Below are 19044 nucleotides of genomic sequence, written 5' to 3'. Positions count from 1 at the left end.
TCATTACTTAAAAAAAAAAAAAAGTATCTTATGGACCCCAAATATTTAAACTGTAGCATACAGTATGTGATCAACTGCAATAGGTAGTATCAGCACAGAATATGGGAAAAACCCACACATTCCATCTGAGCCTGCTAATGACTCCTTTATGTCCAAGCAAGCAAGACAGGGTTGGGCAAGACACCAGCCCATCACATATTGCACCGCAGGCATGTAAATGATCAGGGCTTCTCATCCTGACAAAGTCACACTAATTCAGACAGTTACTGTAGTTATACAAACACCATATTACTCCTTGAATTAAAATGTAAGCATTCAGTTTGACATATCAACTCTTGCCCTCACAAATAAAAAAAATATGTCCTCAGACATTTATCCAGATGTGAGTCAGTGTTTTCCACTTGCTATCTTTACTGGACAGTCTAATCCAAACAATGAAGCAGGAGGGAGGAAACATCTGACTATTTGTTCCTCTGGCTTCCCAGTAAAATGTCTGCTGTGTTCCTTGTCATTCTTGTATCTGCACATCATATGTTTGTGTGTTAGGAGCAAAAGAGAAAGCATTCAAGCATGTGGGTCGTTACACGCATTTACATAAAACCAATAATACAAGGCACTTTCCTCTAAATAACTTGCATGGGGTGTGTGTTCATGAGTCAATCCATTACAGACTTATGCATGTGTGTGTGTGTGTGTGTGTGTGTGTGTGTGCATATGCATCATTCCGACCACACTTGTTGAGAGAATTACTTTTCCATTCAGCAGCACCAGACACTGATGTCAGTCTAAGAGCATGTGTAGGAAAGCAGAGAGCTCCTCACACAAATGCTCAGGACTAACACATACCGGAGAAGAGCGTTGCTGTATTATGCAACTTTTCTGAAACTACTGCAGAAAGATTCCTGCTAAAGACAAAGAGCTGCCGAAGTCGGTTAGACAGGATGAATCTCACAAAATTATTTAGATATAATCCTGTAGCTCGACTAGAAGTGCATGGCATTAGCATTGCCAAAGTCATGGGTTCAAACAAGGCAGAGCTATACTGAACATTTGAACCATCAGATGCACGCTTTGACAGCTTATCTTTCATTGTTCTTCAAGATAAAATAAAATGTTACTTTAACAAGTGTCTAGGCCTAAGTGCTAAGTAATAGAATTATCAAAGGCCAATCCAAGACGTGCTACAGGTAACCCACCACAGTGGCTGGAGGGAAAATTAGGGTTCTTTATTGGCATCTATGCTTCCACGAAGACATCCACAGGACCTTTCCATTGTACAAAAGTTCCTTTATAGTGATCTAAAGTTTCTTTAGATCATATAAATGTTGTTCACACTGAGGTTCTTTTAAGAACTGATCAATGAAAGGTTCTTTGGGGAACCCAAATGGCATCACTGCAAAAAAAAAACTACTACTCTAAACTACGAGTCTACTAAGAAGAAGGTGAATGTTACTTCATGAGATTTACCCCCACACTATAAATGGGACATTTCCAGCAATAAATCCCTATTAATGAGAAATTAAACCCCATGACAAAGATCCAAGAACTGATCCAAAAACAGAGAACTGGAAAAGAAAAACAGCTGAGAGAAATGAAAACAGACATTTGCAGCACTGATGAGATATACAGTAAATGAGAGAACTCTCTGGCATTCAGTGTTATCGGTACAACCGCTGGGCATTACGTAACAGAAGAAAACAAAGGATGTTGTGATTACCTGTAAAGGCCCCAAGATGGAGCTAGTGGTGTACATGGAGAAGAGGCGGAGATAGCTCAGAACATTGGCGAACGCAAAAAGGCCTTCAGCAACCAAGAGGGGATGAAATGCATCCCAGTTTTTCCTTGCCTCTTCCCCAACGTTTTTAAACTGAAGCAGAGAACAAAGGAAATGCTTAATTATGTAATTTCTACATACATACGTGAACAAGAATTTTCATTCTTGAGTAAACTAGTCCTTTAAAATGAATTGGAAAAGTGCTCAGAATGAAATTCTGGACAGGGATTATACCTTGCTGTGAGCCACCACTTTTAGGGCAAAATTAGCCAAATAAAGCGAGTTCATGACAAAATTCATCTGGTTCCGTGACTCTTCCAGGAAGTCCTCCAATCCTTCATACCACAGACGCTTCACATCAGACCACACCATGCCTATGGAGAGAGGAATTTGCCATCAGCACAAATTAATTCCTTATTGCAGGCAGTTTTCAGTCACCTGTCAGAGGGACATTTACTCAAAGAAACCATGCCATTTTAAGTAGCAAAAAAAAAAGTAGTAAGTGGAATTTACAGTAGATGCTATACTAAGTGCAAATAGTGGCAGATACCATTTGCACTTACATATATAGTAGTACATAATAAAACTTAGAATAAATATTAAATAATAATAGTATATTCAATGTACTGTATATGATTATATTTATTAAAATATTAAATAGATGTTGCATTATTGGGACCTTACTTGTCCCTCACTGCAAAAAAAATGCTTTTCTAGCTTAGATCTTTTGTCTTGTTTCCAGCCAAAATATCTAAAAAGTCTTAAATCAAGAAGGATTTTCTAGACAAGTAAAAATGATTGTCTTGTTTTCAGAAAACAGAAAACAAGATTATTTTTCTTACCCCATTGGCAGATTATTTTGCTTGTTTCAGTCATTTTTACTTGTCTGGAAAATCCTTCTTGATTTAAGAATTTTGAGATATTTTGGCTGGAAACAAGACAAAAGATCTAAGCTAGAAAAGCATTTTTGCAGTGCTATCCCTAATTTAAGCCCACACCTAACCCTAACAATATTGAACCTGCTGATCAGTATAGGTGTCCCTGACGGTCCAGGAATGGTGCCATGGTTTTGAGTGTGGTAATAATATGACTGTCACTGTCAATATGTCAGCCCCATATGAACAAAGCAAGGACACCACATCCAATTTCAATTATAGGCTTATTATATGTGACCTAATCACAGCCATGCTGATATAGAGCCAGTATCGCTCTCGTACTCGAGTGATAGTGCTCATTTATAGGCTGCAACAGTTCGTTCTGGTTCTCAAATCTGATTGGTTGAGAACCATGAGATATTGTACTGGTATCGCTACAGGAACGCCCTTTCACAATTTTGTATCACTCCGCTTGTTCTAGCCGGGTCTATTTTTTTATTTATTATTATTCACTGAGCTAATCGTAGAGTACGTTAGTTAATATAAGAAGAAACGTCTAGCTTCGCATTTGGATGCACGTCTTGCTGCATTGTTTCTCTCTTATAACCTCATTATTTCTCACTAATAACCTCACTGAAGCAGCACATGCCCTTGATACGAATTCTAAAAGTGACGTATGTTTAACTGTCAACTTGAGCTTTGAATCCGTAGCAGAAGGAAGTAGTTTCGCACAAAAGAGGGTTTTATTAGGCACTCCGTTGTTTCTTGTTTAATTACACACATGTTCCGTCAAACTGTTGTCAGGGATTTGGATTTTTGGCCAGCTGTGTTTTTCCTTTTTGTGTGTTTGTGAGTTGGTGTATCCCGGGGTGTGGCTATGCTCTCCTCTCTGTGGCTGATTGCTGAATGTGAATCACCTGCTGCCAATCAACTCATCTGCCTCCAGTATTTAAATCCTGGGTCTTCAGTCATTTTTTGCCGGGTCGTTCAGTCTGCCTATGTGGTACTGTGCTAGGACTGCTCAGTGTCTTTAGACCAGTTTTTGTGTCATGTGCAGAAAATGTGCAGTGCTGGGGGTGCTCGCAGGACCAGTTTGAAAACCACTGTTCTATGTGCACACACACACACACACACAGAGAAAGAAAGAAAAAGGTATTAATGGACATGATTTGAAAAGCTTAAATGGTCGCATTGGAAACAATTTGGTACTGTACCCAAACAAAATCTTACTGAAAGCTATGTTTTTTTTAAAATATACGCCTCCAATTTAGAACACAACCTGATTAGATATATGGCTTTGATTTTCTTGCAGTTTTAGAGTAAAACATGTTTTATAAAAATGTGTTTTATATAAAATTTTAAAATTGTATTTTTGTGCAACTTTTAAGTTTCACTTTTTAAACTTTTTTCCACATTTGCAATAATTTGTAGTGTCAAGCATCTTCTTTAACAAGAGTAATAAATAGATCATAACTATTCCATAAATATAATTTAGTACAATAAAACCCCCTAAAACACAAAATATATATATAACAAAAATGATCAAACTAAAATATAGTCCATTCATTTAATTGAATGAATGAATGAGTAAATAAATACATACATAAAAAAATAAAAATATATAATTTTTGCCCACCATGTGAACAGCACCAGAGGGTTAAATGCACCTTAGACACTGTTTCCACTTTTCAAATATTTTCTTATATTTTGTTTAAAGGGATAGTTCACCCAAAAATGACAATTCTGCCATTAATTATTCACCCTCATGTCGTTTCAAACCCGTAAGACCTTCGTTCATCTTCTGAACACAAATTAGGATATTTTCATAGCCGCTGGAACTAGTGCTGAGAATGCTGCAGCACCTCCTGCCGACAACTGTTTTACTGCACTGGAATTTAAGATGACAGGGCTTGATTTTTTGTTTATTTTCCCTATGTTTTTAATTTTCCACATTTGTTCATAAAATTACTCTAAGTATTATTTGACTTTTGGATCAGAGAGCTTTTTGGCCATTGGATCAGAGCGCTGTTAATCACTGCCTGATTTGCCTATTTTAGCCTCTAAATTTGCTCAACACTATTGGTTCGAAGTGCTGTCAGTGCTTTTTAAAAAGCTCTTTTTACCAAGCCAATAAAGCTACTTGAATCTCAATTTGCCAGACGCTGATTGCAATACAGATTATTTTCAAACAGAAGGAAGATACACAACTTGACCACAGACCATCTCTGTTCATGGTATGTAAACACTCAATTATATATTTTAAAATATCACCTTGGTCACATGAGCCAATATTTATTATGATGACTTTCGTGTGATCATGCGGTAGCTAGTATGAGTAACAAAATACTTTTTCTCTGTCCAGCTTTGACTGCAATAATAAAAACTGACACTTCAAATCAACATTTAAATGTCTTTAATAATGTCTCAAAATATATCCTTATAATGAATAACTTAATACATTAATGTGCTTTGTGTCTTACGTTCTCACATTCGTATGTTCTCTCTCAGCAAAGGTTTATATGTATTAATATATAGGGCTATAAACAAGCAAACAAGATTTCTCATGCATGCCCACCTAATAAAAAATTGTGGAACTAACGACCAGAGGCAGCTGAGGCGTAAGCCAGGGCTATAGCATTTACTATACAGTGATATAGTCTCTCTTTTGTAACCAGCAGCCTTGTAGAGCGGCTTCCAAAGCACACAAAGAGCTGCCCCCCGTTTCTCTGAAACACTTAAGAGCGCTCAATGTACACCCTGAGTGCCCGAAGAGGGCACAATAACCTGAAACCCAGGTCGTCATCCACCACGAGGAGGGCTAACAGGGAAATCACCTGGGCTCTGAACGAAGTTGAGAGCACCTTAGGTATGTAACTGCTGCGCGGTCGAAGAACGACTTTACAGTCGTTAGGTCTAAACTCAAGATGGGAAGCGTTGACAGACACCGCTTGCAAGTCACCTACCCGTTTGACTGATGCTAGGACCAAAAGCAGAGCGGTTTTGAGCAACATGACCCGTAAACCAGCTGTTTAAAGTGGCTCGAAGGGAGGGCCCCTGAGGGCCCGGAGGACTAAAGACAAGTCCCATGTCGGCACAGTCCTAGGGTGAGGAGGGTTGAATCTCCGAGCACCTCTGTGGAACTTAACGACCAAGTCATTTCTGGCGATTGTCCGGCCAGTCATGAGAGAATGATTCGCCGCGATGCAAGTCCACATAGACTTTGAGTGTGGAGGGGCTGCGGCCCCTATCCAACAACTCCTGAAGGAAGGTTAGCACGTGGGACAGGTCACAAGAATTCGTGTCCTAGCTTTATGCTGAACACCAGTCACTGAAGACTGACCACTTAAGGGCATAGAGACGTCTTGTAGACAGAGTTCTAGCCTCTAAAATCGTGTTAGTGATTGAGATGGTGACTTAGCCTGAGCTGGAGGCGTCCGTCGTGACTACCTTCCTCCTGGAGGTCGTTCCAAACTGTACGCCTGATAGAAACAGGCGAGGAGTTGTCCAAGGGGTCACAGCTTTGATGCAGCGACAGGTTACCCCTGACATAATAGCGGCCCATGCACCAGGCGTGGGACGGGACAGAGCTTTGAAGCCGATACTAGAGAGGCCACATGTGTAGCAGGCCTAGGGGAATAACTGAGGAGGGGGCCTCCATGAGGCCAAGCATCCTCTGAAATATCCTGAGGGGACGTGCAGTCCCCAACTTGAATGCTGCCTTCACTCGCTGGATGTTCAGGAAGCGTTCCAGCATAATCAAGCCTGTATTTGCACTAAATCTATAACTGTTCCCAGAAAGGTCACACGCTGTCTGGGAGTCAAAAAACTCTTGGTTGAATTGATTTTCAACCCAAGATGCTCCAGATGGTTGAGCAAAAACGACCTGTGAGCGTTAAGTTCCCGTTCTGATTCTGCCAGTCTAAGCACTAGCCAGTCGTCGAGGTAGTTCAGAATGCAGATTCCCATCTGTTTCAGAGGAGAAAGAGCCGCGTCCATGCACTTTGTGCGGGGGCCAGGGACAGTACGAATGGAAGGACCATGTACTGATAGGCCACTCCCTTCAATGCGAATCTCAAGAACGGTCTGTGACGGGGAGCTATATGGATATGAAAGTATGCATCTTTCAGATCCACAGACAGAAAACAGTCTAGTTTCCAAGGCACCCTATGCAAGCAGTGTTTGCACTTCGGACCGGAGAACATGTGCTTCGTTGTCCTGCACCGAAGTCTGTGTAATGCCTTCCAAACAAGGTGGTCTGCGAGAAAACTGGAGAGTGTAACCTCGTATTATAATGTTTAGAACCCAACTTGAAACATCCGGGATGGGTTCTCAGCCCGGAGCCGAATGGCAAGTGCTTCTATTTTACAAATGGTAGTTTGCCACCATGGAGCGGGTAACTGAATTTTGTGGTAATGAGGAGAGGAAAATTGCTCTTCTGGGTTTGCTATCACAGGGGTAGTTTGCTTGGGCGCGTGGCAAATTAGAAGGATGTGCCCATCTTGAATAGAACTTCCATCACTGTGTTGAAAGGAGGGATGGAGAGCGAGTGCAAGCTTTCTTTGAAGGAGAACTAATCCATTCCTTTTCCTCTCAAAAACCTTTGCTAGACTCGATGCTCTTACAGTGAGAGCAGCCATTCCCCGTGAGCACAGCCTCAGTGTGGGCGTGGCCCAGGCATGTCTATATCTGAAGTTGTCAGTGACAGCATTCTTTCAATCTGCCTAAAAAGATCAAACCGCTTGCTAGATGAGGGGTGCTGATGATCCTCACGTGTAAACACATCGGCAGATTAAAGTGCTGCGCATTCTCTTTAGATCTGCCTAAAAAGATCCTCACGTGTAAAACACACTGGCGGATAAGAGCACGGATCAGAGACTGAAGCACACGGGACCTGTGCCAACGTGTGATTACTCAAGCCCAGTTGCTCAGCCCCACGACTTCACCGTTTCAACCTCCAAGGCAGCTGGGAGGGGAGAATGTGAGTGAGGGAGGGGCGGGGCCGCCTTTATTGAAGAAGGCGAATCGCAAGCAAAGCAGAGCGAGACACATGCTCTCGTAGTGATAGCAGTCTGTCTTAGTGAGTGCAGCCTCAGCATGGGTATAACCCAGGCAAAGTGGCACACTCAAACCCGAAGCTGTCAGCAATATGAATCATCGGTGATAGCATTCTCCTGTAATCTACCTAAAAAGATCCCACCACTCGATTCAGACGAGGGGTGCTGATCCTCTGGGTCTCAGTGAGCGCAGCCTCAGCGGTGCACACACAAATGTGAAGCTGTCAGCAATACAGAATCATTGGTGACAGCATTCTACTCCGATTCGCCTTGAAGGATTGAGTTGCTCGATTGATCCTCACGTGCAAAACACACTGGCGGATCAAAGTGCTGGGGGGAGAGTAAGCACGAGGGACCTGTGCCAGCATGAGATCCCTCAAACCCGGTTGTTCAGCTCCGCGATTCCATCGTTTATTTCTCTGAGCTTTCTGAGAGAGGAGAAACGAGAGCGGGGCTGCCTTCATTGAAGAAGGCGATTTGCAAGCGGAAAAGAGTGAGACTCATGCTCTCTGTGAAAGCATTCCATCTCAGTGAGAACGTAGCCTCTGCGTGGGTGCTGCCCAGACAGGCGACACACTCACAGTGCCATGCTGAAGGAGAAGATTCTGATGAGATGGCGCTCTGAGCCAGCTTATATAGCCAGGCGGCCCTGCCCATTCTGGCAGGCAAGAGCGCCTTTGGTTTGTGCAGCTACACAAACGTGAACTAATCATGCTTCAGTATCAGAGTAAAATAAAAATCAGAGTTTTCCCCATAGGTCATCAAGACGATGCAACGAGAGTTACCTTTCGATAGGGAACTTAAAAGGATTTTATCTATCTGTCTATCTATCTATCTGTCTATCTATCTATCTATCTATCTACATATCTATTTTACAGGTGTTTACTATATGAGTTTATATGTTAATGTATCAAGCCCTTTTTAACCAGGTAGTGCAAATTTTGCTGCTGTCACACTCCTGACAATATTTTCCTGCCCCTTACTTGAATTCAACCAGCAGGATTTAGGTATCATGCGCATGATTAAGAAACTTTATAGAAGGATTAACAAAATCTGTCTAGGATGTTCCCCACATGAGAAATTGAACCATCATGTTAATTTATGTACGAAGTGGAACATTGCAGGGCGTGGTTAAGCACTGCAGCCAATATCTAATTGGAACAATCGCTTCGGGGATAGACCAAATCGGCTCGCTTAAAACCCAAATGGCTCTTTCGCCTGTGTTTGACTGTGCTCCAACTGGCGCTCACACGCTGCACCATCAAGCGATTGGGTCTTTCAAAACCCCAAACACTCCGCCGAAACTTTGTGACCGCAAGAAATCTTCAAAGTCTAAAGCCAAGCAAAGAAACTCTCAGAAGAACTTCAAGCATCACTCTCCATACCTAAAGGCAACAGACTTCCGAAGCTCCTACGTCACAAGGCAACCAACCATTCACCACGAGGGCTCTCCCAAAAAGACGTCATCAAAACAACAGATCGGCAACCAATCAGAGGCTCCGGGATTCCCTGGGACAAGCCAATTGAGGAAAACCCCTCTCAGCTCTCAACTCAAATGCAAGTAAAACAAGGTCTCCTTACTAGCTGGAAAACTGGTGCTGAATTGATCTTAAGCAACTAAAGATAAGCCAAATCTCTGCTTTCATGATTTTCTTGGAAGAACGAAAGAACGAATAACTTACTAGACTTTTGGGACTTCCTCAGAACTCCGTTAATCCTCATCCTTCGAACTGTATGTGTGTGTGTGTGTGTTTTCATTAGTTTGGTACCATGTAATCTATAAAGAAGCTCTAATAAATTTGTTTCATTATAAAGAATTATTGTCTTGTGTCGTGTATTTAAATTTAAACTTTGCCCAGGTCTTGCTACCTAGCTCGTAGCTTATAAATGATCACTAGCATGTATTAACCTGTGGCCAGGGATAATACAAATATCCAAATTGTTAAGATATACTGATGTTAACATCTCGCTGGACGAACAGTTGATAAAGTGTAACTATCAAATTTGGAATCAGTTCAATCAGGTTGATTTTGAATCTTCAGATATGATTCCCCTCTCAAAACCTAAGAGTTAATTTACCTACACACCTTTCCATGCATTTGTGTATATTCATGTACTCTCTTCAGAGACACCCGTGATACTTTCAGGCACACCCATAACGCAGGAGGAAGATTTTATGTTAAGGCAGCTGTGACAAAAAACCCATAGCACATACCACAAAATAACACAGAACTCACAGAACTAGTTTTGAAGACTATTAAAAAATTATTATGACATTTTGTTTTTAAGTTCTCTGGAGGGCATGACCACATTCAACTCTAATGTGCTGAATATGATTTTCGTGACAATCTTCATTCACATTCTATTCTCGTCATTTATGAGGTGACTATTACATTCTGGGTGTGTTAGTAAAAGCAGCAAACAAAACTATATTAAGCTGGAAAGGAAGGTGATGTGATCAGAACATATTGGACTTTTAATGAAACATTATTTTAAGTGTTATGAACTGTGAAGTATATTATTAAACGGGTCATATGATTTAAATTTTTCCTTTCTCTTTGGAGTGTTACGAGCTCTTGGTGCATAAAGAAGATCTGTAAAGTTGCAAAGACTAAAGTCTCAAATCCAACTAGATATTCTTTATAAAATTTAAGACTTGTCCACGCCCTCCTAAAACGCCTCGTTTAAACACGCCCCCACATGTCTACGTCACTGTGTGGGAAGATTTGCATAACGCCGCCCAAATGTTCATGCAAAGAAAGAAGGCGTAACTTTTATTCTCGCTGTAGTATTGTTGCCTCTGCCATGTCGTGGAGATGCTGTGTGTTTTTATGTGGCCTTCCAAAAGAGGACGATATCCGCTTCGTCATGCCTAGAGCAATTTGCCACTGATGATTCAAACGCGAGTTTGCGCAGTGTAGAGTAACGCTTGTTGTTTTGTCATTTCTCTGATCACAAATGCAGACATGGTTTTATGTTTACGAGGCGCAATACGCAATGCAAAGTGTAAAAACACAGTATAAGCATTATAATCAGTAATTATGTCCCCACTGGATGCAACAAATGCCTCGTTTGTAATGGGTTTTATAGGTTTTGTCTCGTCACGCCGGCACACATGGAAACACAGTATGGTAAGGGGCGTAACCAGGGTTTGAAATTAACACCCACCAACCCGCCAAATGCGGGTAAAAATCAGCTGTGGCAGGTAACGCTGTCAAATCACTAGCCAATTTGGTGGGTTACTTTTCGTAAATTATGTTTACTAATTAATTTCTTGAGGAAGTTCATGTAAGCTAAATCTGCGCAGATTTAGTGTAAATACTGAACTCGAGACTCATCATGATATATTAAATAAGCCTAATTGCGCAGCATCTGGGCATATCTAGCTTACTTGAACATACCCGGCGATGTAACTACTGGCCATCGGGAGTACCGGGACATTCCCGGTGGGTCGATCGCCGAAGCGAGGGAGACCTCATATTAGGCGCTGGTTTTCAATTACAGCCCACGCGAAACTGCAAAAAGCAAGTACCCCAAAAGTGTGAAGCGGTGCTACCCGGTGCATCCGCCAGCCACACGTTAAAGCAGAGCGGGATCAGTCTCCCGCGCAGCGCTGCACTTCCGCCACGATTTATAAGAGATGAACAGCACAAATCACTCGATCCATTCAGAAATGACACATAATTGTGTTATACAGTTGTGTGATATGACAACATTAAAGGTTCTGCCTGAAAACAGCCACGACAAGGTAAAATGCATGTAAACAAACTGCAATGTAAACAAACTTTAATAGTTTATTTCTCTTTAAATGTTTCATTCTAATTCATTTTAATTTAAGTAAAATGTTAATTCAGTAAGAGCCTGATTAAAGATAAAAACCAGTGTCTTATAAATGAGATGTTTTCCATTTACAAATATTATAAAGTTCTTAAAGGGATAGTTCACCCCAAAATTAAAACTGTCATCATTTAGGCTACTCAGCATCATGTCATTCCAAACCTGTATGAGTTTATTTCTTCTGTGGAACATAAAAGAAGATATTTTTAGAAATTCAAGATATGTCTGTCCATACAGTAGAAATCAAGGGTAACCAAAATGGTTTTGTAACATTCTACAAAAAAATATGTTGTGTTTTACAGAAGAAAGTAAGTCATACATGTTTGGAAAGACATGAGGGTGAGGAAAGGATGACAGCATTTATTAGCAGTACATTTCCTATGTTCTAGCACAAAATCAATGCTTATACTGTCAAGTGCATTTCTATGTGACAAAAATGCAGAAGGCTATTAGTTTGTTGCATTTGCTGTGAATTCAGTAATATATCATTATTTGTTTTTGTCCTCATTTATTTATTTATTTACTTACTCCAATTGAAGGCCCTATAACACAGCAAAACATTCACAGGGGACCTTGAGGGCCGGATAGGCTGGATTTGTCCAGAGCCGAATTTTAACCCCAGTCCAGCCCTGTACCCGTCACTACGCAACAAATAATGGCGTGGTGGGCGCACTGGTTTCCTTTGCATTGAAGCAATAACGAAAAGTAAAAAAATGCCTGAAGACTCGCATTGTGTCTACACCAGATGCGACAAAATACTATAGAACCCATTATAATCGGTGATGCGGCCTACACTGGATGTGGCACAGCACAGCACGACAAATCACCGACAGTAAACTGATGCCTCGTTCTATTTATGACGTAGGCCTACTGTTTGACAAAGTACAAATGATTTGCAATGGTCACTTTGTCACATCCAGTGTGGACAGCCTTAAGCTGTTGGCTTACCTCTGGCCTTTTTTTCATAATTTATTTGGTGAATTTTTTTGGCTAGTAGAAATTATGAATGGCCGGTAACTTAAAAATGAATAAGCGCCATGACTCCCCGAGCTTCCTGCGCCACCATGGCCCCTGAGCTCCCTGTGCCGCCATGGCACCTTGGACTGCCTGATCCGCCCTGGACGTATTCCCCGTGTCCCAGTCCTGCACCAGCCTCCAGGGCATCCACCCCCCCTCCCTGGTGAAATTTTTACGGCGTGGGACGCACCTTCCGGGAGGGGGGAGTAATGTCAGACTCTGTTCCATGTTTCATGTGTGTTTTGCTCCCCCATGTGCTCCAGGTTATGTCCATACCCATATTTGGTCCTTCCTGTTCCTTTTATGTTTATTGATCCCAGGTGTTTCTCATCTTCCCCTCATCATGTCTTGTGTATTTAAGGTGTTTCCTGTTTTGAGTTCTCTGTCCGGTTTTGAATGTTGATCCCTGTGTCCTACGTGTGATTCCTGTGATGTCAATAAAGACTGTTAATCCTGATTCTCCTGCGTTCTCCTCGCTTCTTGTTCCTTGTTCCCTGCTCCTCACCGTAGGCACACTATGACACCTCTAGTGGTCTTCACACAGTCTTAATTTTCTTCAAATCTGATCATATGATATTCTTACATTTGAGCATTTGAAGCCATAAATCATAAAATACTTTTAATTGTTTTTCATGAAGGTTAAATCTTTATAGCAGGAAATCTGAGAATCTGAGAAAAGGTTCCATTAGCAACAAATTACCCAGTGGCATCATGCTAATGTGCTCTAGAGAGATGCTAACCACTAGCTGTGTTTATTACTTCCGCAACAAGGAACATTATTTATGTAATTTATCAGTCATATTAATGGTGTTGTAGAATTAGGAAGAACAAGTGAATGAACAGAATGTGTATACTGCAAATAAGTACAAGGCTGGTGGGTCCATTGTAATTATTCTAACATTTACATGTCTAACATTCATATGAACTTCTGCTTGACAGTCTATGCAGCATTACATCACCAAATTGTGGACTTAGGAGGAGGACCACAAAGCCTTAGCGATGAATTTATGGCACTTTATGATTAGTTAAAGTACTTGATTTTATCTTTTGCTTCCTGTTGAAACAGCAATCACAGCACAACATTTTTGTTTGGTTCTTATTTGTCAGATAGCAAGTGCATGCCAAGAAAATAATAGATAAAAAGTGTGCATGTACATATACATATACATATGCCATCTATCCTCACCTATGATCCAGAGAATGAGAAGGTAGTCTATCAACACCAAAGGGGGGCCCATGATGTTCTTAAACTCATTGTTGACCAGTGAGTAGAGGATTAGAAGGAGCAGGAAGGTGAAGTAGGAGGCACTATGGATGATGAACTTGACAAAAGGTGTGTGGATAACCTGGCCCACTCGAGAACGGGGTCCCAGCAGGTAACAGATGGACAGCAGAGGCCACATCAGCGCCACACTCAAAACATACAGGATCTTTAAGCATGTGTGCTTGCGGCGGTAGCTCGCCATCTCACCGAACCACACCTTATTCAGGAACTGTTGACAATTGGACTGGGCAACAAACTGTACAGATTGGAATACGAGAAAACACATTAGAAAAATTGTGTTTTCTTATGAAATAAATGCAGTATATATCAGTCAGGTAATTAACTGATTAAAGGGATAATTTACACAAAAGTGAAATTTCTGTCTCAAATTGTTCCAAACCTGTATGGGTTTCTCCTGTTGAGGAGATATTTTGAAGAATGTTGGAAACCAAACAGTTGATGGTAGCCATTGACTTCCATAGTATATATATCTATATATATATATATCTATATATATATATAGATTTTTTTTTACATACTATGGAAGTCAAGCGGCTACTGTCAACTGTTTGGTTACCAATATTCTCCAAAATATCTTATTTTGTGCTTAACCAACATTCTTCAGAAGATGAAAGAAGCTCATACAGTTTTGGAACAACTTGAGGGTAAGTAAATGATAACAGGATTTTCATTTATGGGTAAACTATCTTTTTAAGGTTGTTAACCAAGGGGTGCATTTCCCAAAAGCATCATTGGCAGGTTTTGTTGTTAGCAATATAGTTCCATGATTTGTTGTTTCTTGAAACCATTCGCAAATAGCATTGCAAAGTTGTGTGGATGGACCTACAGCTCGCAAAGTACTGTATAGTTTCATGTTTGCATCACATGTGGACTTATATAGATCTTGCTCTTGAGCAAAATAAGCAAGTTAATGTGCATGCTAACATCTTTCATTCCATATACTGTAAACAAATTTCACTCTGAAAATGAAAGCACTGGATGTGCATGTACAAATGTATTCTAGTAACCCTGTAGGAAGCCCATCATAATAGGGAAACTGTGATCGAATTAAACATCTGCAAATAAAACAAAACAATGGAGAACAAAAATATTGAAGTAGTCCTCAGATACAGTGTTTGTTATTTACAGCAATAATGACATTAATTTGATCTCAAAACGATCAATTAGCAGAAGCTACACCACATTTGTGATGTCATTAACAATGGTTCTCTATAGTTGAACCAACGTGATTCGAACAACAAATGTGCTGCAAAGTTAGTACTGTTTCGGGAAACAGACGTGACTAGCTACTTGTACGATGGTAGTTAAGCAGCGAGTTATGTCGTTGTATGGGAAAGGTGCCCCAGGCTGGTGAGGATACAAGCACAGTTTTGTTAAAAAAAATCCTCATATTAACCTCCTTTTGGTTGTATCTTATGGCCAGTTTGAGGCGACTTAGGTTCATGCGTTCCTCCAGCAGGCCTCTCTTGTTTATGTGGTCCTCACTGGATGTGTGGTTCAGTATGACCTCCAGCTCACGAGAGTTGCGGGCCTGAGCCAGCAGGTCCTTGGCAAACATCTTGCACTGCTTGGCAAGTTCTTCATAATCATTCCTGTAATATTATGACAGTGAGATCCAGAATGAGCAGTAGAAATGGAAAACTTTCTTTCTTCTAGATCTGTCATGGACTTGGGTGACAATGTTTTGATGTCAATAAAAAAAAGATTATAGAAATAGTTTGGACTTTGATTGTTTCACAAGGGAACATGGGAGAGTGTCAACATCTACAGGTCCCTAGATGTGCTTTTTGGCAATTTTATTACTATTTGAAACAGAAACACAAATGTTTTTGTTCTACCAGAGAAAAAATGGGTTGAATCACCTACTGTTCTTTTGACAAACACAATGATTGTATTGTAATATATTTCCCATCCAAATTAGCATCTCTGAGTTGACTGACCAATTAATATATTCCAAAAACTGCTGTTGACAAAATTTCAAGCCACACCTGCTAATGGTGCATGAATTGAAAAATGTTAACATTTCAATTTTCTTTTTACCATGAAATTATCTTTTGCATTATTTCACTTAAAATCTAATGATTGAACTTATTCCTTACAGTACCATATGAGATGAATAGCTCTCTTTCTTTAAAGCAAACCTGAAGACACATTGTGAATTTGTTTAAATTTAGCAGCTGATTTGCAATTTAAAAGGCATTCTTTACTCAGTATGGTTAACATTTCAATTTTCTTTTTACCATGAAATTATCTTTTGCATTATTTCACTTAAAATCTAATGATTGAACTTATTCCTTACAGTATTTGCAACAAACATCAGGTCTGACCTTGGGCAAACAACCTGGTTCTTTTGCCAACCTTCGTCCCCAGTAAATTAACTGCTATCTAAATGCATGTATGTAAAATTGTAAAACCAAAGCAATGAGGGTATTTGCTCTTTCCATTTAGCAGCAATCCCTATGAGACCTCTTTCTCTAATCACTCTTCCATTACCGAAACTCCACTTCCACCAGGCTCAGCTCTTTCAGATCAGCACTGAGCTCGAATGCTCTCAGAATGGGGTCTTCTTCTGTAAGCATTATCAAGGATGGGCTGGCGAGGCACCGGTAGATATCTAGACGGAACCTGCAAGAGACACAGATGGAGGATGAAGAAGATAACTCGCTAACTTGTGCAGTCAAACTTAAAACATTTCTCACATGCTCTTGAATAAAGATCGGACTACGGCCTTGATAAGCCTTCAGTGGTTGCCTGGTATTTTTATTTTATTTTAATTTTCTTTGAGCTAATAAATCTGAATGATTTTTTTTTCTATACAAATATAAAATTGTGCATATAAATGCAACATTAATTGAAAAATGTTTGGATGGGGAAAAGAGGGAAATTATATATATATATAGTGTCATGTCAGTCTTATGCACACCCCTTCAAGTAAAGTGTTACCATATATATATATATACTCTTCAATAGTAAATTTAGAGCAATATTATTATAAGGGGTAAAACTGCCTAAAGTTGTAATGATATATACTTTAAACCGTTTTAAAGTATTTTTCTTAAAAAATATATTACAGTGAACAGTAAAGATCCCCTAATTGAAGAATCACCAATTTGCATTTATTGCCATTAACACTGGCACTGGCCTGGCTGTATAAAATGGCTTTTGAGATTTTAGTTAAATAAACTGTTAATTAATTTCATGGCTTGATTAGATAAACATGATTGCCTTGAGTGACGAAGACTGTCCTTCTTGTTCTTGGCATTACAGAGGGTGGGGTCTGAATACTTTCCGTACCCACTGTATATGTTTGTATGTATAAGTGTATATGTGTATGTATATATGTATATATGTATATATGTATGTGTGTATATATGTGTGTATATATATATATATATACCTTGCTACTTGTACTGTGTTAGGCTAACCGGGACTTGTCATTTGCACTTATATATTGTTGCTCTTTTGTTAGTTTTGACTGCTTTTATTGTCCTCATTTGTAAGTCACTTTGGATAAAAGCGTCTGCTAAATGACTAAATAAATAAATGTATATATATATATATGGTTACACTTTACTTGAAGGGGTGTGCATAAGACTGACATGACACCTTCATAATCATGACATGACACCTACATAATCATGACATGACACATGTCATGAATATGAAGGTTTTTTAATGCATGTTTATGACAACTGTCATTAAGTGTCATTCGCTCAGTTATGTAATTTTTAATGCAAAGATGGCATTGTTTGAGATGTCTTTGTTATGGGCTATGGTTAGGGGTAAGGATAGGGTTAGGTTAGGGTTATGTCAAATAATGTCATATTTGCATTAAAAATGACATAACTGAGCAAATGACACTTAATGACAGTTGTAATAAACATGCATAAAACCTCCCTCATACTCATGACATGTGTCATGTCAGTCTTATGCACACCCCTTCAAGTAAAGTGTTACCATATATATATATATACTCTTCAATAGTAAATTTAGAGCAATATTATTATAAGGGGTAAAACTGCCTAAAGTTGTAATGATATATACTTTAAACCGTTTTAAAGTATTTTTCTTAAAAAATATATTACAGTGAACAGTAAAGATCCCCTAATTGAAGAATCACCAATTTGCATTTATTGCCATTAACACTGGCACTGGCCTGGCTGTATAAAATGGCTTTTGAGATTTTAGTTAAATAAACTGTTAATTAATTTCATGGCTTGATTAGATAAACATGATTGCCTTGAGTGACGAAGACTGTCCTTCTTGTTCTTGGCATTACAGAGGGTGCACTCACACCCTACAGCATGGGGTCGGGGCAGAGAGATGTCTTGCTTCAATAGTATTGTCAAAATCTCATAATTGTTCCGGTGGGCAGCAAGAATGACTGGAGCGACATCCATGGTGGTGGAATACTCTGGGTTTTGAATGCGCTGCACCAATTTCTAAAAAAAAATGTACACAAAGATCTGATTACGCAAATGTTTTAGGACAACTAATCGTTAGGATTTTAAATAATGAATATGCATTCATATATTTATTGATAGTAAAATACTAATATTTAGTTAAATATGAAAAAAATCAAAATTTTATGAAAAATGTAATTGAAAAAAATGAAAACGAAAAAATAATCGCCAAAAAAAACACTAACCGCAATAGAAGGCTTGGAGGAACGCCTGGGCCGATGATTTAGCAGGATGTCAACTGCTCCTACCACTTCTGAATCAATAGCCACTAATAATGCATCTGTGGCCTGTGTGCGCGCACACACACACACACACACACACACATATTCATCTCAAAAGAACAAACTGGTTTTATCTAACATGTTATGTATGATCTGAGGACATGGGTGTGTTCTCACCTGGCAGCCATGATCCAAGAGCAACTGCAATATGTCTAGATTCTCATTTTCTATTGAAATGGTGATAGCATCTCTCCCAAGTACATCTGCACAGTTAATGTTTAATTCACCATGTCGTTTCTCCTCCAGCAGTTTCTTCACCATGTAGTAGTCTCCTTAAAATGTAGTTAGGTAACAATAAATTAGTTCAATGATTTATACAATGGCACCTAAATATGTTATCAGAAAGAGAGGACAGCAGTTTGTGATGGAAAATAATGTAGCCCTTAAAGGAGAGATATCCTTCCCTGAACCATTTTAGGATTTCTTTATATGGTAAAAGAATAGCAACTGCCTCTTGT

The 19044-nt window shown here is 39.6% G+C and overlaps 1 protein-coding gene across 3 annotated transcripts in view; it reads right to left on the bottom strand.

Moving 5' to 3' along the window:
• Positions 1 to 19044, bottom strand: part of LOC107566298 (short transient receptor potential channel 1-like) — a 35413-nt gene that overhangs the window by 6467 nt on the left and 9902 nt on the right. For 2 of the 3 annotated variants that reach the window (XM_016251703.1, XM_016251702.1), the window contains 6 exons: positions 17068 to 17087; positions 16336 to 16467; positions 15239 to 15434; positions 13744 to 14077; positions 2009 to 2148; positions 1718 to 1867 (listed from right to left, as the gene is read on the bottom strand). In XM_016251703.1, the coding sequence (XP_016107189.1) occupies positions 1718 to 1867; positions 2009 to 2148; positions 13744 to 14077; positions 15239 to 15434; positions 16336 to 16467; positions 17068 to 17087 (972 nt within the window). Of the gene's footprint in view, positions 1 to 1717; positions 1868 to 2008; positions 2149 to 13743; positions 14078 to 15238; positions 15435 to 16335; positions 16468 to 17067; positions 17088 to 18081; positions 18285 to 18490; positions 18593 to 18703; positions 18854 to 19044 lie in introns of those variants that run through there. The other variant, XM_016251704.1, reaches the window with a different exon arrangement.

The sequence above is a fragment of the Sinocyclocheilus grahami genome, unplaced genomic scaffold, assembly GCF_001515645.1.
Source record: "Sinocyclocheilus grahami isolate Dianchi unplaced genomic scaffold, SAMN03320097.WGS_v1.1 scaffold1068.1, whole genome shotgun sequence".
Classification (NCBI taxonomy): domain Eukaryota; kingdom Metazoa; phylum Chordata; class Actinopteri; order Cypriniformes; family Cyprinidae; genus Sinocyclocheilus; species Sinocyclocheilus grahami.
This window is presented reverse-complemented; position numbering and strand designations above follow the sequence as displayed.